We start from the raw sequence: 26,679 nt of genomic DNA, 5'->3' as shown, positions 1-26,679 counted from the left end.
AGTCGCCGTCATGTTTCTACAGTAGCCCTAAACCAGGGATTCCCAAAGTGTGGTACGCGCACCCCCAGGGGTACGCGAGCTGTCACCGGGGGGTGCGCGAGTGGAAAAATCTAATGGCGGTCTGGTTCTTTAAGTGGGATTTTTCCATACAATAAATGAATAAAAAACATGAACAGTAAACATTTCCTTTGTAATCGCTTTTATTTTAAATAAAAAACTATACTTTTAGTTTTTGATAGAAACGTAGAAGACAGCTGCTGTCTTTTTCTACGCACTGCTCTCCTGTTATGCACTGCAGCCGCTATATGCGCGTCAACTCATTTAATTCATTCCATATTATAAATATGCTTAACTGGCTGAAATCAGGGAAACTGTCAAGTGGGACGTCTTATGATAAAGTTGTTAGTCACGAAGGAGGAGAGGGACCAAGAGAGAGAGACTTTTTTCTATGGCAAAAATAGAAATAATCAAATGGGACGAGACACATGGGTGCGTCTAATGCACAGGCACACGCGAGCAATGTGCTTTCATGCATGGTAGAGAGACCGGCAATTAATTTTTATAATAAAATACATAAATTCTTACAAAGACACTGTAGAGAACTTATTAAAAGCTTTCATTTAATTTTGTTTGAAACTTGAGCTGTTATAATGAATCTGCAAACTATTATACACCTTTTGTGCGAACTGTAAAGGCTTTTGTGAATGTGTTTGATGGGTCTGCACGTGACGCACGCAGAGGGAGAGCGCACTGTAAACATGAGGAAAGCTCCCATATATCATCTATTAGCTGGCGGCAGTAAGTGTACGTTTCTTACCATAGTAAACTCGAATGGCGTCTAAATATTAAACGCATACACGGGGGCGCGCATCATCTTCGCTGAACGTAGCTGCGTCTAGTCGTACTTTCAGATGGTGCAACAGGCGTAAATATTTTTCACAATGTCAGACGTAGCTAAGCCCGACGTAGGACTTACACCCAACTTCTTTACGTCCGGCTGGTGCAACTGGCCCCTGGTTATTTGCACATGATTAAACATGAGTCTTTATGGCGAGTCTTTTTTTTTTTAAGTGGGGTTTGGGGGTGCGCCAACCCGGTCGGGACATAGAAGGGGGTGCGCAGGAAAAAAGTTTGGGAACCGCTGCCCTAAACAAACAAACGTCTCTGTAGAGCGCGTACGTTGTCTCAGGCGTCATCATGTTTGTCCTGTGCCGCTACCGTAGCTTCTCATTGCGTTTCGAAATTGAGGTTGGTTGCAATTCGAGATCTTACCATTAGATGCCACTAAAACCCCACATTACACCTTGAATCACACGCACACACACACACACAAACAAAATACAAAACAAATCCACATCAATAACAGCCATTTAAAAATGACTTCAAACATGAGTTTATTGTGTTTTGTATGCAATCCAAACATGTTGCTTATGCAAACTGCAGGTCGCATTATAACTGCATACAATTGATGCATTTGTAAATAACAGCGTGATATGAAGAGCCTTCAGTGAGCAGTCTGAGTGAAGATTTACCAAGAAGAAACATCTGCTATTCTATAGGCCTATGAATGCATTGATGCCGTTTCACATACTGTAGTCTGTTGGTGATAATCAGCAATATTTTTCACATAAATGAACACATTTGTAATACATGTAGACATCGAGGCATACATGTACCGTATGCACCAGATACATTCAAATACCATGTTCATCTAAATTGAAAGCTTTTTTTGACAATGGTCACACTTCATTTTCTTTTCAAACTAGTATTACAATAATAAATAAATAAATAAATAAAATAAATAAAACAGCATGCCTTTTCAGCGTGCCTCACACACAAACAGTGTAAAAAAATACATGTACATACAGAGGTAGGGCAACAAAGTTCTAAAAAAAACAAAATTGCCTACACAGAAAAAAGAAAAACGAACCAAGGCCGAAGGACCGAAGCGTGGGTCATATACACTGCACGGCTTACGCTGCATGTAGACAAACGATGAGCAACTTCTCCTCATATCATGTTCTGAAAATAAACAAGCCCAAGATTATATAAAACCATCATTTTGTTGCCAAGTGATCGAATCCTGGCACAGTCAAGCTTTAGTAACATGCAGTAATATTCCACCTAGCTTGAACCAGCACACTGGGTTATTAATATTCATAGATGCATTGTAATATCAATGCCACGAAGACCAGAACAGACAACACGGATCTCTTAAAAAGTGAAAATGCAATTATTCGCTCGATTCATTTAGTGTGCTTCCAGTATGCACACAGTGTCCTGCGGCTTATCGATTGCTAATTTACTTCAATGCTTCGAGGCTTCTGTGCGTGGCTAGTGACTAATGAACTTGTTGTGCGACCAAACGATATGCAGTCTAACACAGACACACAAAGGCACACACTCATCTAACCTCATTTCTCCTCCTTCCTGCCCCCATGGATCGAGATGTTGTGGGGGATTGAGAGGCGGAGCTTCTGGAGAGGGAATAATGATTGGGCATCTGACCGCCGGACATCAGGTTTGCTTTGAAATACTGGATAAACTCTTCATCTAGATTGAATAACATTTAACAGTCAAAATAAATAAAGTATTTAAGAAAATATAACTAACTAGATTGAATAATGCTTTGCCACCACAATATACATATCGGATATACATATGGTTGGGTCAAATCAAATGCTTGTCTACAGTATTGTGTCAAACCTTAGGCCACCACCATCTTTGTTGTTTTAGCAAAGTTTTAATGACCATCCAAACATACAACCTTCCTGTATTTTTTGGTTGGATTTTAATAAAAAAATTGAGAAATAATTATTTTATGGTCTAGCATGGAAGCATGGTGGCTTAAGACTTTTGCATCGTACCTTGGGTGTCACATATCTATTTAAAAAGCCACACAATATCATTCATGTGAAGTTATGTGACAATGCTTAAAGGAAAACACCACTGTTTTCAATATTTTACTGTTCTTACCTCAACTTAGACAAATTAATAAATACCTATCTTTTTTCAATAATAAATACCTATCTTTTTTCAATGTGTGCACTTTTAATCTTTGTACAGCGTGTCGTGAATTTGTTAGCATTTAGCCTAGCCCCATTCATTCCTTAGGATCCAAACAGGGAAGAATTTATAAGCCACCAAACACTTCCATGTTTTCCCTATTTAAAGACTGTTACATGAGTAGTTACACGAGTAAGTATGGTGGCACATAATAAAACTTTTATTTGAAGCCATAGGAATGAATGAGGCTAGTCAAAATGCTAACACATTCACGACACGCTGTACAAAGATTAAAAGTGCACGCATTGAAAAAAGATGGGTATGTATCAATTCGTCTAAGTTGAGGTAAGAACATAGTAAAATATTGAAAGATGCTGGTGTTTTCCTTTAATAATGAAGGTCATGGGTTTCGAATCCGTTTCAAATCCCCTATAGTGTAACCCATAATGTGATTGCTTGCAATCACTGAAACACAGCTACCTAAAGTGTTTGTTGTTCTGACCTTCTGTTCTCCACTGAGCTGCTGTTTTGCGGTCTGATCTCTCTCTGTGATGTGGGGTGGTTTTGTTACCACCATTGTTCAATATGTCTGTCGGGTGCCTCGTGGGGTCTTCTGTCAGAGGAGGGGGTTCTGGGGGTGGAGGCAAATCTGTGGTGATGAATGAACAGAAAGACCATTCAAAAGTTTCATTATGAAATGTGAACAAATGCTTTGGTTCCTGGTTGAATCAATAATTTAAAGGAATAGTTCACCCTAAAATGAGAATTCGCGCAATATTTACTATGTTAAAAGTGCATATGACCTTCTTTCTTCCTTTTAATGCAAAATAAATAACTTGTTGAAAAGCTCTCTGCGTTTTTGGCTGTAGCATAAACAACGCAAGTGACGTCATAGTGTCCGGCAAGGGCGCAAATTTTCTGGCATTGGTGGGACATAAATAAAATTGTCGCTTTGCAAAAACTGTTTATCTCTGTTTACTTGACTTAAACAACAGACAACTCAGTATGCACTTTTCTCAGTGACATCTGACTCGCTACCCCCGGTGCCATCCCAAATTTAATGTACTATTATAAACAATTGGTTATTATAACAATCTCCTAGAGCCTAATAATATTGCCAAATTGCCCAAAAATTCTTAGTGGGGATTATGCTAAGCTATGCTAAAAGTGGTACCCCCAGACCCGGATATCGGCTGAATGGATTCCAAAATGGTAAGAATCAAATGTTTAACTCTAATGGCGCATTCAAACCAGCCGCGGTAGGGGCAGCAAAAACGCGCTATTCGTGCGAAGTTGTACGCTTGAACATTTGCGTTTACTCGCATCATTCGCGCGTGAAAGCCGCGCGTCAAATTCTAGTCATTCGAGATATTCACTCAGAAATATGCATAATGGGAGGGGCTTCTGCGACTCCGCTGAGACTCCGCCACTCCGCTCGCTTCCTGTAATCACGTCACTACTAAAGCAAGGTCCTGATTGGTTAACGCGGCACAGAAATCCGCTGAAGTTCAATGCCCGGTTGCATGAAAGTCCTTAAGTGAGGGTTTCCCTTAGGGAGAAAAAATCCCTGAGGTAAGGGATTTCTTTAAGAGCGTTGGAACAAAGGTCTTAACTGTCACCCTTACCTAAGTGTTTTTACTAAGTATTTTACGGTAGTCTCTAGCAACTGCTTCTCCACTGCCGTGTTTTGGTACAGTCGTGAAATCTCAAAGCGTAAACAAATGAACGCACGCAGCTCAACAGACGGCGGATTTGTGTACAATGAAACGTTGCAAATAACAGACTGTAAAGTACCGCATGTATAAAACTTCAAAGTAATTCAAACTTGAAGCACTTTAGATTGACTGACGATCAAACCGCCATTCTCCTAATAAATGCACATCCCTTTTCTCTAAGGGTTTATTTTGATCGTTAGAAATGCGCATTGGTACTTCTTTTTCTTAAATAATCATAAAATCAGCCATCGCGTGTGACGTTAAGGAACCTGTTATAGTCCCTTAAAGAGTAACTAAACCCTAAACCAACTTTTTTTAATGATCTGTAAGAATGATGCTTTATTAGTTTATTAGCATATATTTGGTTGCTTGTTAGCTCAACTGTGTTGACTGTGTTGACTGTCAGTCTGAAATAAATCATTCATTCATTCATTCATTCATTCAGAAATAAATCATTCATTCATTCAATGATGCTTTATTAGTGCTGTTCATTGATTTTAGTAAGTTTTTTGACATTTGGATATAAAGTGTTTCAATACTACAATATATGGTCTAAAAATGTCTGAGTGCTGCCCTCTTCAGGTTGAACGGTGGCTACTGCAGTTGAATTTTTCAATTGGATGTTGGGTCCAAAACATAACTCGTGACGTAAGCAGGTTCAAGCTCACCACGCCCTTGTTACGATCTCACCACACACTTGGTACGAGCTTAGTTCCTCCCCTCTATCTCCGTTGGGATCTGCCCACTTTTCTTGCATTTCTTGGTTTAGTTACGCTTTAAGTTTTTAAGGGAAAATGGGACTTAAGGACTTTGTAGCAACGTATATCATAACTTAAGGCAATACTTTAGCACTTAAGGGTAAATACTTATTGACAGCCTTATGATTCCCTAAGTGAACACTTAGCGGTTTTCTTTCAGCCCATTTTTTATTAAGGGTACTCTTAACCTTATATTTAAGAGATTTCTTAGCTTAAGGACTTTCATGCAACCGGGCACAGATTTTTTAACTCGCGCATTTCCCGCGGCAACTCAATTCGCAGTGATCGCGCCATTCACGCAGCGCCTTCCGCACCGCAGGATGCCTAATCGCGTCTTTGCATTGACTTAACATGTAAATCACTTGCGCTTGCCGCCTCTACCGCGTCTGGTGTGAAGCTTGCATAAGGGAGCTAGATCATTAGCCTATTTTCAAAAAAGTGGAGTGTCCCTTTAAAGCATATTAAAAACACCGCACCTAAGGGATAATGTATAGGCAGAAGGTTGTTATTGCAGAAATAAGCCCCGATAGTGTCATCAGGACCCTGCGCAAATCGCATGGTCTTGTATCACACTGAAGGGACTTATTTTATGAACAACCAGCTGCCTGTACATTTATTACACAGCTATTTGCTTGTAAGTAAGGTAAGGAACATAAAATAATGATTTGAACTTTTTTATTTGCATTTTTAACAAATGCAAACATTCTGTGTTTTAAGATAAAACAAGATGTTCACATGTCACAAACACTATTTGGTTTAATCGTTTGTAACTATAATGTCATATATTTCATTAAAAGACTTATTTATAGTCAGTTTTTGTGTAATATTAAACTGTACCTGTCAAAATTATTTGCAGCGTCTGGGTTAACGTGTGTTATTAGTTCTGAGCTGCTATCTGGGAATAACAAACCTGCAAATGTCACGACTGGCCAATCAGAATCAAGCATTCCAACGAGCCGCATTGAATGAGCAAATGAGGACATCATTTTTATTTTCAGGTGAACTTTTTCTTTAATATCTTTAAAACCAGTTCTTACTTGCTGAATTTGACACTTCTCGCCTCGCAGGATCTTTTGATGACTTCTTTTTGGGTCTGGGCTTCTGAATGGACGATGGGGATGATGTAAATTCTCCTAATAGCGGTGCAGACGAAAAATAAACAAAGGTTATGTGGTCCATTTGCAATCCTCAGCAGCATTATTAAAACAGTTATTTGGCGGCAGTGGAAAGCCTACTTGTGCCTGTCTTGTTGGGGAATAGTTCTTCTATTGCAGCTATGTCTCTCCAAGGGCTGCTGTGATGGGAAACGCTGCCGTTATGACAATCCATCTTGCCTAACTGCTTTGGGTTGGAGAGGGTCAAATGCGCATTGTGTGCGGATTGGGTCATTCTGTTGAGCAAACGGGAACACAAATTAACGCTTATAAGCAATAAAACAGCAGCGTAGTCTGCAGGGCTCGACATTAATGTTCGTTCTCTGGTCTGTTATTAATGTTAAATGATTTTGTTTAATCCAAAGCGTACACGTTTCACTGGGCATTATGTGTATCATAAATGCTATCATGATGTCATCTTCCTGAAGCTACAGAGAGGTCAGTCACTCCAATGCAGTACAGCGCAATGCAGATTTACTTCATTTACTTTGTTTTGAATTTGATTAGCTGCACAAAGATCAAAAGGTTCACTTTACATAAAGGGACTTTTGTAAAAACTACTTTTAGTATTAAAAAGGTAGTTTACCCAAATGTGGTCCCCTTTGATTTAATCATAGACAGGAGAAGAGAGAAGGGACCCATTTTTTTTGTGTTTTGGTTTATACTCCTTTAATGCAAGAAGGACAAGGCTCTTTTTATTAATGAACTTTGTATTGTAATTATGATTAACATCACACCTGTAGTGAAAAACAATTACAGAGCAACATTAATCTGGCCTGGGAATCATTTCTCTTCTCCTACATGGGAGTGAAGGTCATGTACTGCATCATTTATAGATTGCATTGTCTTCTTGCAATTCCCAAAAAGGACAAATACGTCCTTCCCCAAGTTTGTGTTTCAACCGAAAATACTGTATGTCAACACAGATAATAGAAGACTGCACTCATAAACCAATTCATGGGGACTTTAGCATTCTTGGACAAGAACAGAAAGCGTAATGTAAAGTCCTGGAGTTGATTTTATATATGTGTGTGTACCGTGTCAGCAGGTCTGGATGTTGTAAGCGTGGGTCAGCTGGACAGTGCTCATCTCTGGGTGAGGGTGTGAGAGTTGCTGTGGACTGCATGCTGTAGGTTGTGGCCCTGCTGGTTTCTTCTCTTAAGGGGAGCGTGGATACGTCCTCCAAACCCTCGATCAAATACATGCGCTCAGGAAGAGGAGGACACCACTCTTCATCAGCCTCTGGGCTACAGGGATAGAAACATACATGCATCATTTATATTTAAGATATTAGTACAGTACATTCAAAATCTCAGGATGTCATAAATACTGTATAGTATGTAAATGTAGATAATACGGCCACACATAAAAAGACATACTGGCTTAAAAGCTCTCTTGGACTTTAGACTGGAGCTCATTATCTATTATAATAAGGGATTTCTATAGGCACTTTTGACCCTGAGGACTGAGGAAAAGTATAAAGACGCTTTCACTCACTCACTGGCAGGTTTCATTTATTCCAATAGACATGCATCACGGGAGAAATCTGTCATTTTTATCATTTCTGAGAAATGTCATTTTCACCACGTCTTAAATTATGCATTGCATTTAATAACATTCTGTGGTGGACATTGTGGTGATGGAAATGGACCGTTGTGAATTAACATGACTTTTTTGTGTTGTTTCCAAAGCTCAATTGGTAAAGAATGTCGCTAGCAAAACAAAAGTAAAAAATTCCTGGTTTCTAGGGACACTCAACATGAATGCAGTTGCTTCAAATAAAAAGGTTAGTCAAATGCATTCATCTAAATGCTTGTTTTGCTATCACTAATTGCTAGAATTGTATGTATGTGCATTTGTGCAGACACTTTTATCCAAAGCAACTAACAGTGCATAAAGGTATACATTTTGTATCAGTATGTTTGTTCCCTGGGTTTATACCCATGACCATTTCTGTCATTGGAAATTGCTCAATAAATAAAATAAAATACTCTGTTATTCTATTAACCCTTAATCAGTGTTTGGGGTCCCAGGGGACCCCACTGGACATTTCCTTCATTTTTTAAAAGTGTTACCTTCATCTCAGGGGCATGAAACTCTGTGGCTTCTCCTAAATAATCTAAACATGCACACAAAAAACTGGGCTTTATTTGGTTGTTCTAAAGGTGTGTAAAAAATGTACCATATAAGGTGTTTGGGGTCAAAATGACCCCACATTGAAAATGAATGGGAAAATAAAAAAAATACTTTTTTTTCATTTTGTTTGTCAAAAAATAAAAGTAAATCCATTATAAATATAAAACATTTCTACATATAAACCAAGGTATGGTCCTGGAGCATAAATAAAAAGTGGAACAAACTTTCAATTTCATAAACACACACACAAAATGCAGATTTTTTATTATTTTAGAATGTTTAAATATATTTTCACAAAATTTATATCATAATGTTGTGAGGAGAAGTTGAAGCATCAAAAAAAAAAAAAAAAATTAAAGGTGCAGTGTGTATTTTTTAAAAGGATCTCTTGGCAGAAATGCAAAATATTATACAAAACTTTTTTTTAGGGGTGTATAAAGACCTTTTTATAATGAATCGTTATGTTTTTATTACCTTAGAATGAGACGTTTTTATCTACATACACTGAGGGTCCCCTTACGTGGAAGTCGCCATTTTGTTCCGCCATGTTTCTACAGAAGCCCTTAACTCTTTCCCCGCCAGTGTTTTTAAAAAAAGTTGCCAGCCAGCGCCAGCATTTTTCATGATTTTCACAAAAGTTTAATGCCTTCCAGAAAATTTTCTTCTTTAAATATATAAAAATACAATATATAAAATGAAAGAACGGACCCTTTGCTTAAAAAAAAAATCGTTTCATCCTACCTTCATTAGTTCTCTTGTAATCACCTCTCAAACATGGGTAGGTTTCTTCAAAAACACCCAATTTTGAGCAAAAAGCTGAGATAATTCCATTTTTGTGAAGGACTTTTGATAGAGATCAGATGCAGAGCGATCTTTAAAACATACACTTAGTTCTTTCTCTTTCACGTGAGGCTCTACTTCTGGGTTGTATAAGTTGTGGAAATGCGCCACCTGGTGGATAATAGCGGTATTGCGGAAAGACGTAAAAAAAAGGAAGTGTTTTCTCTTAATTGATGAGATATCTCATCAATGGCGGTGAAAGAGTTAATGGACAAACCTTTTTTACTAAGTTGTCTCCGATGGTGGCTATCGTAGCTTCTCTACGGGTTTCAAAGCGATGGGTGAGCAGTGGACTGAGCCGTTGGTTGCAATTTGCAACCTCACCACTAGATGCTGCTAAAATTTACACACTGCACCTTTAAGTGAAAATGAAATGAATCTCTATGGACCTCTATTGGATATATGTGGTCATTGCACTTCTTTGTTTAATTATAATTTCTAAAGTTTTTCCACAAACCAGCAGATGTCAGTATTTTATCCCTAACACAGAGCAATATCCAAAAACAATTAAGATCGAAATTTAAGTGATTTTTTTTAAAACAAATAATTTTTCATGAGCCAATTTATGCCCTAGTTAAGTAATTGTGCAGTAAATAGGTAAAAAACTTAAAAATTTCCACAAAAATACAGCATAAATGTACAGTTGAGAAGTCAATTAAAAAAATTATGTATAGTTTTCCATATAAAAAATGTATATTTCCTTATGCAATCACTCTTTAAAAGTTTGGAGTCTATCAGACCCCAAACACAAAAAATGTTATCCTTTTTGAACACTAATTAAGAGTTATGAATATAACACATAAAAAACACATTGTAATTCTTTGAAATGACAAAGAACAACAATAAAGAAGTACTGTACAACAAGTACACTTATAAAAGGCAGCACTGTAAAAAAAGGTCTTATCAAAAATGTAAAAAGCAATTTGGAAGGTGATGACACAGATATGATGTGAGAGGAAGAACGTGTCAAGGATAAAAGTTGATATATGTGGTTATGCTTCATTCGGACCCATGGCTATTCTTAACCACTGTCACACAGTCAGGACGACTCAACTGTAAGTGTTATCATCATTAGACCCTGTCACAGCTGAAATGTCAAATAAAATTAGATTCAGTATGACCTGAAGGTATTGCTTTGACTACATTTTATTCAGTTGATCAGGTATGATATTGGATTTTAAGGCTACTTGAGAAGCATGCTGTGAATGATAATTAAGCAATCATGTATGGAAAAATCTATACTGACATTTCCTGCTGACCCACTAAAGCAAAAGTTATATGATCATTATTACTATCATCATCACTGTACTGTACAATGCCACCATCACAGTATACTGCAAAGCAAAAAGCATTCTGTATTTGTATACTTTCTTTTATAAGGGAGGAGTATGCATGTGAAAACTGATATACCTTCAACAATAAGAAATCAACAAAAACATGTCTTATTATGATATAAGATACCTGTGTTTCTTGTCCGCAGTTTTACACTCCCTGTTTGTTGTTGATGATGCAGACAGGACATCAGACCAGGTGGGTGAACAGGCTTGCCCCTGAGACCTTTGCTTTGTCCTTTTGGCTGTAATTCAGCATTAAAGAGTCATCGTTGCATTCAATATAGCAGACTTCAAACCCATCAGCATTTAACAGACTCCAGCACTATATGTTGATCCAATCTGTCTGCATAATTCTTTAATACCTTGCGGATTAATCTTTAACCTTGTGATCAAAATCATTATTGACCTACTGTACAGATGCTCATACCGTTTTCGCCTCGTGGGTATTGAAGTTTTGCATATTCAGCTCCGCTTTGGCCGGACTGAAGGCTCCACTGATCCAAGTCCTGCTCCAGGCTGTAGAGGTCCGTCTTGGAGAGGGGTGGCGTGCTGGTGTACGGGTCTGGACCTTGAGAGTACAGACTGCATAGGTCATGGACATCTGCGTCGGATGGGTTGATGGTGCAGTATATGCCTCCTTCATTAGATGCTGGGCTGTATTTTCCTGTCTGGTTTAGGTAATTTGATAATCCTGAAGCTGCAAACACATTTTGTTATAAGATATAAAAACTATTTGTTTAATAATACACCAAAGTGGAAGTCTAAAAAACAAAGTTCTTACTGTTGTATTGATCTGTAGAGTCAAGTCTACCCGCACAGCAGTTGACTGAGTCTTTTCCATTACGAGAGAAGTTGCCGGTTGGCCACGAGTCAGCCAGCCAGGGATAGTTACCCAAATGTGACTCAAGCAAACATGGCCTGCAGAGGAAATGTTCATTATTTTTGGGTCTTAACAAAAATGTTTCATACAATCTTTTTCCGGAGGTTTAGTTTAGTAAAGTTTTTAGTAAAACTAAAGGAAGACTGTTTTTCATGTTTTTTATGCTGTGTATATTTTATAAGTTGTGACAACTCATCTCTGTTGACTTTAATAACTTTTTTTTATTTTTTACAGTGTACCATTTGAAAGTTTTAAACATATTTCTCATAATCTTAAAAATGTGTGTCAAAATGTATGAATGTTTAAATGTTACACTTGTAGATAAATAATAATAAATACATGTATATATATATATATATATATATATATATATATATATATATATATATATATATGTCATTAATATTAATTATTTAATAATAATACAAAATAAATAATAATAAAAAAAGAATAATTGTCAAAAATAATTTCAATAAATGCAATTTTTTGTTTTCTAACAATTTATTTTTTATTAGAAAACAAAAATGTCATGTAATGAACATATTTTTTAAATATGGATGATTGGACCAAACAATGAAGACAATGCAACTAATAAAAGTCCATAACAGATAACTCCTTCAATACGGTTTAAAGATCCCATCCCAGGTTGAGACCTTAACTCATTCCCCGGCAGCCATTTTTTTAAAAGCTTCCCGCCAGCATTTTTTGTGATTTTCACAAAAGTTTCACAAAAAATGATTCATCTAAAAATATATAAACATACAGAAATATCATATAAAAAGGTTGGAGACCCCTGGTCTGTTCTTATATGAGCACGGGCTACCACAAATGATAAAACAATCTGGAGGGCTACTTTTTGATATAGTCTACTTAAAACGTTTTTGTTTTACTTGTTTATTTTATTTTATTTGACCTGTTTATATGTTTTAGTATTGTTTAAAATTGTAACAATCGTAAACCAAGCCAAGCTAATATAAAAAATATGTAATAAATAAATATTACAGTTGAGACTATTAATAGAATGTGCTTTGGCGTTGGTGACCCCTGGAACAGACCGTCTGCCCTCAAACAAACAATAAACAAACAAAATGGGGAAAAAACATTTCATTATATTTTTTTTCTCTGCTTAACTCTTGAATACATTTTTAGCAAAAACTGAAATAATTGCATTTTTGTGAAGGAATATTGTTAGAGATCAGATTCAGAATAATTATCAAAACATACGCAGAGTTTAAAATTAGTAAATAACGTTTTGGCTTCAGTTTTTTTTCATAAATTGGATATTTCATATAGTGGATAATCGCGGTATTGCAGATTAACATAAAAATTCTTCAGAAACACATTTTTTACGTAAATGTTTTCTCTTTATTGACGAGATAACTGGTCAATGGCAAGGAAAGAATTAAGAAGCTGCTTGATAAAATGCCAATTTTTAAAAATACATTCTTTAATGTAAGATAGATTTAATTTATTTTAGTAACTTCAAGTCACATAAACATTATTTTCTATAATAACAATCCTGTTATCCCATACTTTTGACGAGTTTATTATTCTAAAATATGCACAAAATATTTTTAAATTATGAATTAGTGTCCCTAAATTTTCAAACAGTAAATGTCATCTTTGCATATAAAATGTGCATGTGTGTTCTTGTGCTTAGATTCAATAAATGATCTTCTTTAACATGCCAAACTCAAAATGTCCTTCAAAACAGACATGAAATAGAAGTAGTGATTGTCTTATTTTCCTCGTTGTGACGTATATCCGAGTGAAGCGGCTTCTGAAATTAGAATAAATGTAGGGTGGGACTTGATTTCATCCATTGAGAACTGATTGGATCATTTAAAATTGGATCATGTTGCTACTTGCTAAACACTGCAATCTTTTCCTGGGCCTGCCCTTGCACCAAAGCTTGTGACCAAAAATAAAGAGAGATACTTTTGAGAAGAGGAGGAGATTACAATTTTTGATAAAAAATTATGAGGGCACATGGGGCACACATATAAGTAATTTATCAAATCACACAATATTCCATAAAAATTTAAGTTTTAATTTCAATTACATTTTAACTTTAAACTATTTTTCCAAAAAAATTTCCTTTTTTATGATATTACCTGTAACTTAAGTAAAATGACTTTAACAAGAAAAAACCTTCATACAATATACACAATGGGTAAATCTTTCCATGAAACACACCTTCCATTGATGAGATCAGATCCTTCACCACGAGAAAGAGCAACTGAGGAATAAAAAATGCAAAATAAATGATCATCCAAATGCTCATTTGAAAACATAATTAGGTAAAGACAGACACTGCTATAAACACATGTGTAACCTGCAGGTGTGTAAGCAAAGGAGGTTGTGTAGTGGCCGAGCTCTTTCCTCCTCTTGTGTCTGCAATAGATCCAGGCACTGAATCCCATTAAAACCATCCAGGAGGACAAACCAATTCCAGCGATGAAAGCTGGCTGACGGACCACCACAGTGATTTGCTCTGATAGACTCACACTATCATCCTTCATCACTGACAGAGATTGATCTATTGGTACTTCTAAAAGTAGAGGAATAAAAAGTGAGAGTGTGTAAATGTCTCTTGTCTTATACGGGAAACGCTTCATCCATATATATTTCTCTCAAAATTAATCTTCAGCTGATATATAGCATCAGTATTTCATAATCTTAAACATGAATAAATGTTTAGACTATCTGTCAGGTAAGAGAAATGTTACACTCACAGCTCTGTGGTAAATGATGGTGACACCAGTGCCATACTAGTTACAGTGATGTTACTTAGCTTTAATTTAGCTTTCAGATTAATGCTATGTTCTTCATCTGCAAGTCTGGTTAACTTTTACATTTATGCATTTGGCAGATGCTTTTATCAAAAGCGACTTACAGTGCATTACAAGCGACAAGTTGTTTTATCAGTAAGTGTGTTCCCTGGGATCAAATAATGACCTTTTGTGCTACTGGCACATTGTCTGCCAATTGACATACAAGAACAACAGTTACCACCTGACTGTGGCATAAATAGATTCTGTGTTTCTACAATTTCTACAATCTTTTCATTACAGTTTGACGTATAGGGACTCATACAGCATCCTTACACTGCTGCACTGTGCATGTGAATCAATAATCAATACCTTATATACTGTATGTCATACATTGTTTCCTACGATAGTGATTTATATGTCACACATTCATATACAAATATGACACATTTCCCTATTACTATCAGGAGGACTATAGTATAAAGTCACACATGCATGAAATGTGAAATGTCAATGTTTAATATCATCATTTTATTCCACTACAGTCACTTTTCAGTTCAGTCTGTTTTTCATCATCTATACTTGCTACTTATGCTTAGGGAACAAGGAAGGTCTGTGCAATAAAGAAATGCACCACAGGAACTCAATGCTCAATCCTATTTGAGTCGGTTTGTCCTTCATAAATCTTTCTACTTTATATTTATTTTTCTATTGTTATATATTTCTATGGTTTTTGTTTTGGCATCAAAAGGAGCAACACTCCTTATTTTGTTGTATGCAGACCTTTACAATGACAATAAAGGCTTTCCTTTGCTTAAAGGGCACCTATTATGCTCTTTTTACAAGATTTAATACAAGTCTCAGATGTGTCTAGAATGTTACAGCTCAAAACACACCACAGATCATTTACTATAGCATGTCCAAAATGCCCCTATTTGGGTGGGAGAAAAAACACGCTGTTTTAATGTCTGTACCTTTAAAGGATTAGTCAATTTTCTTTAAAAAAATCCAGATAATGTGCTCGCCACCATGTCATCCAGGGTGTTGATGTCTTTCTTTGTTCAGTCGAGAAGAAATTATGTTTTTTGAGGAAAACATTCCAGGATTTTTCTCATTGTAGTGGACTTTAATGGACCCCAACACTTTACAGTTTTAATGCAGTTTAAGGGGCCAGTCACACCAAAAGCACTTTAAACGCTTGCAAACGCAAGGCGCGACACACTGCCTTTTAAAAAAAAGAGCAGTGCGACGCGGCTTTTCATATTGCTAAGCAACCAGTGAGTCAGCTGTCTTGTCAATCAAATATTGAAGCGTGCGCTCTTTTGCTGTTAACTGTCATATTAGCAGAAACTTTAAAAAGAGGGCGCTTGCTCTGACCTTGTTTGAGGATGAGAGGTGAACAAACACGCAGGAGAGAGTGAGCGAGTGGAATCCGGTTCTTCAAAGCAACTGTAAACTTCCTTCACAACAACGTAAGGCCCGCCTTTCCCCTCATTCGATTGAACAATGGAAAGACGTGAATGACGTCGGGCGCTTCTCCGCTCTCAGCGTTCCTTCAAAAACGCGTGCGCGGCAGGCGGCAAAAATCCGCAATGCGCTCGGCGCGCATAAACAGCGTGCAAACGCGCCCTGCCCATAGAATATCATTCAAAAAAGGCGCCTGCAACTGCCATAAACGCTTTTGGTGTGACTGGCCCCTAAAACTGCAGTGTCAAAGGACTCTAAACGATCTCAAACGAGGCATAGGGGTGTTATCTAGCGAAACGATTGTCATTTTTTACAAGAAAAATAAAATATGCAATTTAAAACCACAACTTCTCGTCTATCTACGGGCCTGTGACGCGCCAGCGCGACCTCACGTAATTGCGCAATGCCGTGGGAAGGGTCACATGTTACATATAAACGCACATTTGCCAACCATTTTAAACAATAAACTGACACAAAGACATTAATTAGTATCATTCAACATACAACAACGTCAGATCGGTCCTCTTTCTCCACACTTGTAAACACTAGGGCGTAGTTTCGCATACGTCATCCGTGACCTCTTGACGTGATGATTTATTGCATGAGATCGCACTGGCGCGTCACACAACTGGAGAAAGACGAGAGGTTGTGGTTTAAAAGTGCTTTTTTTTCTTGTCAAGGATGACAATCTTTTCGCTGGATGGGACCCTTGTGCCTCGTTTGGGATCGTTTAGAGTCCTTTGAAGCTGCAATTTTGAACTGCATTGAGGCTGTTGCGTGTTGGGGTCTATTAGGGCCCGGGTATACTTTTTTTCCGCGTCCGCGTCCGGCTCGCGCGCGCACGCGTCCGCGCAGCTTTCCGAGTATAGTCCCCGCGGCTACACGCGGATGGCCGCGTTCGACACTATACGCAATACAAATGATTTCTTATTCAAATTATTAGTCTAACAGACAGCACTGATTTGGCGACATTTACAGTACATTAAAACATTAGGATAGGTGAAGAAAAGTAACTGATCCACCATTGCAAACACAGTTTAGAACAAACAACAAGACAACAAAGAACAGGAATCAAACAAACATGCTCCAGAGCTTTCTGTTCTCGGAAGAAGTAAAAGTTAAAGAAGAAAAACGATAGTGTGTGCGCAAATGCTGTCTATTTCCTTTGTATAATTGTTTATAGTGGAGTGTCCTGTCTAAATATTATCACGCGCATGCGCTGTCGTACGCGGACTATATGCGCACTGTCCGCGCTGTCTCAAATTTTGGGCTGCACGCGGACGGTCCGCGCGGCCGGCCGTGGACCCTCCTGATGACGAAAATGACGTCATGCGGACGGCGCGCATACGCGGACGTCCCTAGTATACTTTCGGCTTTAAAGTCCATTAAAATTAGAAAAATCCTGGATTGTTTTCCTCAAAAAACATAATTTCTTCTGGACTGAGCAAAGAGAGACATCAACATTTTGGATGACATGGTGGTGAGTAAATATACTTGGAAATGTACTAATCCTTTAAATGCAGATGAGCAACAGCTCCTCACTTCCCAACAAACAGACAGTGAGTGCTATCAGTTTAAATAGATTTGATTAATACAATCTGAGACAATAGTATAGACAGAGTACAATTCACTTAGGGTGGAAACTATAGTAATGCAGGACTGTAAGTGGGTGGAGCTTTATCAATGTGACCTAACACTGATAAGAGAATCAAAACGGCATGTCTAATGAAACTTCTTTGATTTAATGGGGATTAAAAAACAAGGATGGATTTTTTTTGTAGGGTGGTTGTGTTCATACACTGCCAATACACATTATGTGTAAAAGTGGATTTGCATAATAGGTGCCCTTTAATTCCATTACAAGCATTTAAAAGTCTTCATAAACATGTGGTATCTACATGACTCATAAACCATGGCATGGCCCTGTATCGGTTCAACATCTCCTGCATATGTACCAGTAGGTCCTACTCACTCAGGTAGATGAACACTGGTTGACTGTAAATGCCCACTCCCGAATTTGTCACTGCCGCAACCTGCACGCGATACGTCGACTCGGGCAACAGTCCATCCAACAGCACCCACAGCACATTTCCATCCACACTCCTGTTCATCACCTGCTGAGACTCATTTCCTACACACCACACCTGTAAGACAGAACCAGAGCTACCATTTTACCACATGAAAGACAAAATACTGTATGTCGTCACTAATGCTGCGTCCGAAACCACCTACTTCCATACTATAAAGTAGGCGAAGAGCAGTAGGCGAGGTACGTAGTATTCCTAAAACAGTATGCGAAAAGTACCCGGATGATCTACTACTTCCGGTTAGATTTTGAAGTATGCATATGATGGATACTTCACTATCCCATGATGCCCCAGGAGCGGAGTTATGCAACGAAAAAGAAAGGTGAAAGCAGCGATGCGGCCGTTTTTCACCTGATGTATCAACATGGCGGATGTAGTATGTCCGAATCGCATTCATACTACTAGGATTCATACTATACAGTACCTACTATTTTAACAGTCACCTACTGAACAATATGCCGTTTCGGACGCAGCCTAAGAGTTGAAAAAAGTTGTTACTTCAAAGTATCGCAATATTTTAACTTTCACTACTAAATTGGAAATCTTAATAAAATAAAAATACGCTTAAAATAAAAGTTTTTAGTTATTTTTAATAAGATTCTCACCCTATATTCTAGTATGATCTGGTCAGGTGTATAAGAGGGAGGAGGCTGCCATGACACTCGCATGCTTGAACTGTTATTCATCTGCTCCACTTTGACTTCCTGAGGCGGGCTCAGCACTAAAAGCAGAAAATATTATGTGTCATAAACATTACAACAAAAGTTTAAGGGTAAAATTAAAGTCTTTATTAAACTGTAAAGTTAAGAATCATGTTATCAAGTCTTGCCTTTATCTGATATGCGAAACACAGTGATATCACTATCCATGCCCTGCAAGTCATTGTAATACGGTCTGATTTTAAGCTCGTATTCGTTTCCTATGTTTAGATCTGTTAAGACAGCAGTGCGTATGGATGCTGTTTTAATATCCTGGACCATCCAAGCGCTCCCCACAGGCCTGTAATACAGCCTGTACCCTTGAATATATCGAGGGTGCTGGTCGAGCTGAAAAAACAATGTAAATACAATAAAGTAAATAAAACTATTGTCTGATATACATCACATATTTCTAAACAAGCACAATTACTCACAGTCCACGTGACTTGAACGCTATTAGGGCTCAAAACTTCTGTTGTCTGCAGATGAACTTTGACTCCACCTGAGTCCATCTGCACAGGTCCCTGGTCTGTTACCTGACCTTCTGGGGCATCTGAGATCAAATGTACATGTATAATACAGATACTGCACATGCAAGCCAAAGGCACACACCTCAACACTCACCCTGTGTTCGGACCGGCTCTGAGATGGGACTGGGGTCACTTAGGCCGTAGGAGTTTACCGCCCGAATGATGAACAGGTACACCGTATTGGGCTGGAGCTTAGACACGGTGTGTTTCTCCTGCTTTACAAGATCAGCTGCTGTCTGCCATGTGCTGCCCACTGACTGACTGGAATTAGAAGACAATAAACAATATTGATGTTGATGACTGAATGGAGTGGAAATTTCACTTTTTTAAGATGTCAAATAAATCTTTGTTGTCCCCACATGTGAAGTTCTAGCTTAAAATATCATATAGATCATTTATTATAACATGTTTGTAGGTGTGAGCAAAAATGTGCCGTTTTTGGGTGTGTCCTTAAAATGCAAATGAGCTGATCTCTGCACTAAATGGCAGTGCTGTGGTTGGATAGTGCAGATTAGGGGGCTGTGTCATCCCCTTCTGACATCACAAGGGGAGCCAAATTTCAATGGCCTGTTTTTTCACGTGCTTATAGAGAATAGTTTACCAAAACTAAGTTACTGGGTTGATCTTTTTCACATTTTCTAGGTTGATAGAAGCACTGGAGACCCAATTATAGCACTTAAACATGAAAAAAGCTTTTTGTATCACTGTGTAGTTATATTTGTTGCATAATACCATTTTTTATCATTTATAGATACATGGCATTTATGCATTAGCACACATTTTAATCCAAAGCTATACATTTTCTCAGTATGTGTGTTGCACATCTAAACAAACTATTTTAATGTAGTTTATAATTAAACCTTTAAATATGAGTTTATTATATGGTACTCGAGGCCATGCTACAGTATATTGTAAATATATATCGAACATCCTGTTTCTATCCATGCATGTGCCTCAAGACATATCAATTATAATTGTGCATTTGGCATACGCTTTTCTCCGAAGTGACTTACAATGCATTCAAGCTACACATTCCCTTGGAATCCATATGACCTTTTTGCTTGCTGTTAACACAATGCCTCTACCAATTAAGAAACAGAAATAATTTCACATGAGAACTGATCAACAGCTACTTATTTTAAGAACTCTCATGTCTAGAAACTGCTTAACTGGCATGTTGGATTGGACACATTGGTGTTTGTTAATGAGAAACACGGAGCGCAAAGAGGCGCGTGAAGGTCACTGTGAAAGCATTTGGCATTGTCGCTTTGCACCACACAAGTGCTGAAGATCTGCCCAGTCCACTTCTCTGACTCCGCACACGACCGTGACCTCCAGGAAGAGCGGGCTGTACTATAAATCCGAACGTCTCCTTAACAAGGTGTCAGAGCAGAGCTAAATAACGACTTGGCCTCTACACTCTGCCTCTCTGCTTCACCCTTTCTGTTGTTTTGCTGGCAGGACATTATTACACACTTCTGTTCATCTGACCTCTGCAGAACTCACAGAATAAAAGTTCGGCTGAAGTCTAACTGCAGCCCATGACAGCAGTCAATCTGCTCCTTACAAACTTACATCCAGTATGACACTTAGTGACGTTTTTTAACAAAACCGCTGCTGTAAGGAATACATCTGATTCGCTCTACCCATTAAGCTAGTGGAGATATTTATCTTTTATATACATGTTAGATATGTAAGTGCAGGTTTTTTTAAATACTGGCTTGATTCATTTCGAAAGGAGAGACACTGTAAACTTAAAGCACCCATTTTTCAAGTGTTGTTGAAGCTGTGATTGTGTTTATGATGCGCAATATGACATGTGTTGATGTTTCGTGTGTAAAATAGCAGTATTTTTCGCACAATTTACTTATCTGTATAGCGCTGTTTTCACAATCCTAAAAATGGCCTGATGTCTTCCTTGTTCTATGAAGTCCCTCCTTTAGAAATACGTATCGAGTTCTGATTGTGTAGTTTGTTTAGTGTGTTGTGATTCGACAGAAGCTTAGCTTAGGGCAGTGTTCTCAAATAGTGGGGCGGGACCCCCAGGGGGGGCTCGAAGCGACACCAGGGGGGGCGCGCGAGACCCCGGGGAAAATACTTTTTCAGGAAGTGATTTTTTTGCACCTTCACTTAAAGACATTACACCCCATACACGCTGATAAGCCGCTTGAGTTTTTTATTATTATTTATTGATTATATTTAATTTAATTTTTCAGTATCAAATGGTCAAAAAATATACTGTAAATAAGGATTGATTTTTTTATTTCAGGCCAATTGATGCATTTTAAGTCTTTTCTGTTACAGACTAAAAAACAATGTTAATAAAGTTATTCTTTGTTGTAAAATGATTGATATTTCTGTTTTTGTGTTTTCTTTAATCTTAATAAGGATACAATGCTTTGCAGATGTGTAATTTAATTTTATAGACAAATTATACTATTTACAGTCGCGGCGGAGAGTTGGGGGGGCGCAAAAAGTTTACTTTTTCCTAGGGGGGGCGTGACAGAAAATAATTGAGAAGCATTGGCTTAGGCAGAGCCGTTTGAGCTTAACTGGCGACTGACGTATTCATGTGGGCGGAGGTTAGTCAAACACTTTTATTTTGACGTAATATAATAAGAAGTATTCTTAGTATTTTTGGAAGTAGAGGGCTGTAATCCAAACCGGCCGTTCGCTGTAGGCTTTGAAAGGGGAATTCTGTTAAAAATAAATATCATCCTTTTATTGTATAAAAGTAAATGTTGTAGGTTTTCGCATGGCTTGCGAAAGAATTTGTGCAGGGACTAATTTGCATATTCATAGATCTGCGTATACTAAATAACGCAAGGGTGTAGACTTACATTCAAGCTGTTTTATTGAAAACATTTTTTTAAAATATGCTAGTACTGTATGATGCTTAAAGAGGAGTTAAAGGGGCAATAAGTAGGATTTACCCCCATCTAGTGGTGTAATTGTATTTTGCATTCAAACGAACAGTGCTCTCTAGCGCCTCACCTTTCCAAATGCGTGTTGCAACTATGGTAGCCATTATGTGATCACTGATCTCCTTGTTCGTTGCAGCTGGTTCACGTATTCTGAATGAAAACGCATTGTGGAAATGCATTGGTAGGCTAGCGCTTTTTGTCCCTTCTGTTATTATAGTTTATCAATACGGCGGAACGATATGGATGCCTCCTTGGACTTACCCGTTCAATGTAAGTACAGAGGAGAAATTCTAAGCTTACAAAGAAAAGTCAGATCACTGGCAGAGGTCATTTGACACCAACGAGGACATATTTATGAATAAAGACATTGATTTTGACTAATAAAACACTTAAAATCCTACTTACAGTCCCTTTAAGTCATAAAATTACGACTACGGGGGAACTTTAGACTTAAAGGTTCTTTAAAGAACCAAAAACGGTTCTTCTGGCATGTTTACATGCACAAATTTTTGTTAATCCGACCAAAAATCAATCCGATTGCCAACCACAACAGCACAGTTTTTATATATAAATGTTTGTTTGTATGGCATTCTATATTATCCAAACCAAACATCTGTGCAAGCACACAGCCAGGGTTGCCAGATGCACATAACAAAACCAGCCCAACAGCCATTCAAAACTACCCCAAAATCATGCACTGCCCAAATACCAAAAGTATTAAATGAAATCCTTGCATCTTTAACTTGTAGAAAAGGGTGGATTAACTTGTCTGAATAATTATTGTTTATGAATTAACCAGTTCTTGCCATGAATATAGCCATAGACGCTGGAGTGGTATAAAAAATAAACTGCGGCAACAGTTTAAAGGGGGGGTTCAATGGTATTTCAAGCATTCTGACTTATTGACACAGTTATAGAGTTGTTTCCTCATGCTAAACGTAAGCAAAGTGTCAAAAAAGCAGTTGGACCCGTTACAGAGTATTTCTGTGCTGAATGCACTTCGCCAGGGTTCGTACAAGTTTTTTCGATTACAAGTTTTTTTCGATTAAGCTTATTATCACGAATTTTCAAATTTTTTCGTGATCATATAACAAATTCCTGTTTTCGTGTGATTATCACGTATTGGTTACTCAACTGTTTTGTCCTATTTTATTACCATTGTCGCTTCGGTTTAGGGTTAGATTTACATAAAATGACATTCCTACCCAAACCCGACTCTAACCCTAACGCCAGGCGACATATAAAAAAAATAGTATAAACCAATATTTAAAGTGACATTCTAATGCATGCACCAAATCTAACCCTAGCAGTTGAGTAACCATTACGTGATAATCACACGAAAACAGGAATTCGTTATATTATCACAAAAAATAATAAAAAAATTACGTGACTATCACGAAACCTCGTGAGACTGGGTAGTGTATAAAGTGTTGACTCGTGACTCGCTCCTTTCGCCGAATGTAACTCCTCCTTTCAACTGTTTTTGTACGTTATCAGAAAGAATAGGTAAAGCTAATCTGTCTTTTATAAATGTGATAAAACTAAAGACTCTTCAGAGATATGAAGGATCTAATACTACTCTATAGGTACTCCAGATTAACATCAGATACGCAAAAACAGCATGTGTCATGGACGCTTTAAAATAAGTCTGAGAGGAAACCATAGTTGGCGAACACCATGTATTTGTATGTAACTTGTTTTTACAAACTGAAAGACAAAAAAGTCTGTAACAGATTCTATCAAAAGTTTTTGAAACAAACATTCTTAGAAAAGAAAGAAAAACAGCTTTTTAAAAATGAAGGTCAACAGTATCATATCAACCTGAAAGCCTCGATGACGTAAGAAGTGACAGCTGCTCCGCCCTCATGTGGGTTAGGCTGCCAGGTGAGAGTGACACTGTGTGAGGTCACTTCTGTCACCACGGGTTTCTGAGGAGGACCAGGCAGCTGCAGAACCCGTGAGACCACCGGAAGAGAGGACGCTCCTGTTACTAAACACAAGAAACAGAGTCAAACTGGACTGCCTCAGTCAAGGACCCACACCTGCATCTGACTGTGTTACTCTTTTCAACTAGTTATGCTTCAGGAATGCACATTGTACCTTTCACTGCTAAAGTCCCACTCCAGCTTGTCTCACCGGTGGAACTGGATGCAACACAGGTGTACGTCCCTGAGTCTGTCTCCTAGCAACAGAGAGGACAAAATCATCATCTTTCTCCACGCACGTCTGAAAGACAACAAAGATAATTGCGAGCATGCAATGGCTCTGTTGCGCAGTGCGCTCCTTTTCTCTGTTTTCTGAATAACACAGATCAAATGCTTTTTTTTAGTCAATCACTTAGTTTAGTTTGTATTGAGTTAGAGGTCGTGGCTGATAAAGCTCCCCCAAGATCAACTTTGACATTCGAAACGCCTGTTTGATATTCTGGGTACCGCTGTGCAGTCTGTCAGATGTCTCATTTAAGATACAGACATTTCACCATAGATGGCACTTAGTCTGTGCGAATGCTTTTGAAATTATAAAAAAACTGTATAACACAGATATCTCTCAAACTACTTAAAAGTGTTTTCTTTGCAATAAAATACACTGGTGAATACAATCCCACATATTATTTTTATAGTTACTTACAAAACAATGTGACACATATACTTAAAGGTGCATTATGTAACTTTTAAAAGGATCTCTTGACAGAAATGCAACATAATACACAAAATTATATCACTGGTGTATAAAGACTTTACATAATGAAAGTATGTTAATAATAATAAATGTTTTTATTAACTTATAATGAGCCGTTTCTATCTACACACAAAGTGGGTTTTCTTACACGGATATTGCCAATATGTTTCTACAGTAGCCCTAAACAGACTAACTATTCTACAGAACGTGTTTCGTCCCTACGTTGCTTCAGACGACGACATGTTTGTCCTGTGGCAGCTACCATAGCCACCATAGCTACTTATTGCGTTTCGAAATTGAGGTTTGCGGCAGTTCGGAATCTCACTGCTAGATGCCGCTAAAACCCATACTGTACCTTTAATACAGTGGTTCTCAAACTTTTTTGCATTCCTTCGCGGCCCCCCCAAAGAAAATTTATGACAAAAAACTGTTCTAAAATGTAATAATTTTTATTAAACAAAACATATTAAGTTACAAAGTAGTGCTGTTGGTTAGTAGCCTTATTTTTTAGGTTTAATTACACAGAATTCATGATAAATGAATGTATTTTATAAAATGTCATAAAACTGGGTGTCACGATCCTGGCAGCTTTCATGTATTTTTGTGTCTTGTTCATTGTGACAGGATCGTGGCATTGCTATCTGTGTTATGATGTCTTGTGGGGGATCTATTTTGACCTCAGTTGTGTGTGCTATGTGTGTTTCCCAGTTTTGGAGTGTGGCCCCGCCCCCTTGTTATCTAATTAATGATTCATTATTAGTTACTCCTGTTACCTGTTTACCTTGATTAGTTTCCCTATTTAATGTCCTGGTGTTTTCAGTCTTGTGCTCGTTCATTGTCTTCAATGTCTTCAGTACTTTGGTTATGTTTGTCATGTTAAGTTTTGTCTTGTTTGCTCCCTCGAGGGCTTTCTGTTATTTATTAAATCATTTTGTTGAGAGCTGCCTGCGTTTGGGTTCTGTCTTTGAAAATCCTGACACTGGGGCCCCCCGGCACCATCTCGCGGCCCCTGGGGGCCCCGGACCCCAGTTTGAGAACCACTGCTTTAATAGAGTTATGAATATAATAATCTGAATATTATTGTACACCTTCTTTTTGTACAAATCTGCAATAATATAATATGAATATATATTCATATATTAATAATGTATTATAATATGAATAATGTAATAATATTTAAAAACATGTTAAATGTACTTAAAGGATTATCTACATATATTAGGGCTGTCAATTGATTTAAATATTTAATCTAGATTAATCGGATGATTGTCATGAGTTAATTTGTGATTAATCGCAAATTATTTGCAATTTTTTATCTGCTCTAAATTTACCTTAATTTAACACGTTTCAAGTTTTTAATACTGTACCATATTTTCCGAACAATAAGTCGCTCTGGAGCATAAGTCGCATCAGTCAAAAATGCGTTTTGAAGAGGAAAAAACATATACGTGTCGCAGTGGACTATACATCGCATTTATTTAGAAAATGATTTCACAAAATCCAAGCCCAAGAACAGTTAAACTGGAAAGACAAGTTATTGAACTAAACAATGGCACACAGAACAGCAGGCTGAATATCCATACGTTAACGTAATACAAACAGTTATTTACACGATACACAATAGCATATCAAGTTCGCAGGCTCGTCAATTACTGAATCCATTGAATTACATAAATAGAGGAGCAGCATATAGCGGACTC

At 37.7% G+C, this 26,679-nt stretch overlaps 1 protein-coding gene across 1 annotated transcript in view; it reads right to left on the bottom strand.

The window, feature by feature from the left end:
• Positions 1-1,369: 1,369 nt before the first annotated feature.
• LOC129437903 (roundabout homolog 2) overlaps positions 1,370-26,679 on the bottom strand; it is a 77,681-nt gene continuing 52,371 nt past the window's right edge. Inside the window, exons 10-27 of the mRNA XM_055196292.2 lie at positions 24,401-24,482; positions 24,122-24,290; positions 19,471-19,637; positions 19,281-19,399; positions 18,978-19,194; positions 18,754-18,869; positions 18,034-18,205; positions 14,159-14,374; positions 14,020-14,062; positions 11,725-11,861; positions 11,371-11,640; positions 11,071-11,185; positions 7,671-7,880; positions 6,715-6,869; positions 6,517-6,612; positions 3,509-3,655; positions 2,414-2,553; positions 1,370-2,022 (exon numbers count right to left, since the gene is read on the bottom strand). Of these exons, the coding sequence (XP_055052267.2) occupies positions 2,011-2,022; positions 2,414-2,553; positions 3,509-3,655; positions 6,517-6,612; positions 6,715-6,869; positions 7,671-7,880; positions 11,071-11,185; positions 11,371-11,640; positions 11,725-11,861; positions 14,020-14,062; positions 14,159-14,374; positions 18,034-18,205; positions 18,754-18,869; positions 18,978-19,194; positions 19,281-19,399; positions 19,471-19,637; positions 24,122-24,290; positions 24,401-24,482 (2,583 nt within the window). The 3' untranslated portion in view covers positions 1,370-2,010. The remainder of the gene's footprint in view (positions 2,023-2,413; positions 2,554-3,508; positions 3,656-6,516; positions 6,613-6,714; positions 6,870-7,670; positions 7,881-11,070; positions 11,186-11,370; positions 11,641-11,724; positions 11,862-14,019; positions 14,063-14,158; positions 14,375-18,033; positions 18,206-18,753; positions 18,870-18,977; positions 19,195-19,280; positions 19,400-19,470; positions 19,638-24,121; positions 24,291-24,400; positions 24,483-26,679) is intronic.

Source organism: Misgurnus anguillicaudatus, chromosome 24 (genome assembly GCF_027580225.2).
Source record: "Misgurnus anguillicaudatus chromosome 24, ASM2758022v2, whole genome shotgun sequence".
Classification (NCBI taxonomy): domain Eukaryota; kingdom Metazoa; phylum Chordata; class Actinopteri; order Cypriniformes; family Cobitidae; genus Misgurnus; species Misgurnus anguillicaudatus.
Note: the sequence above shows the minus strand (reverse complement) of the source record. Positions and strands in the feature narration are given on the sequence as shown.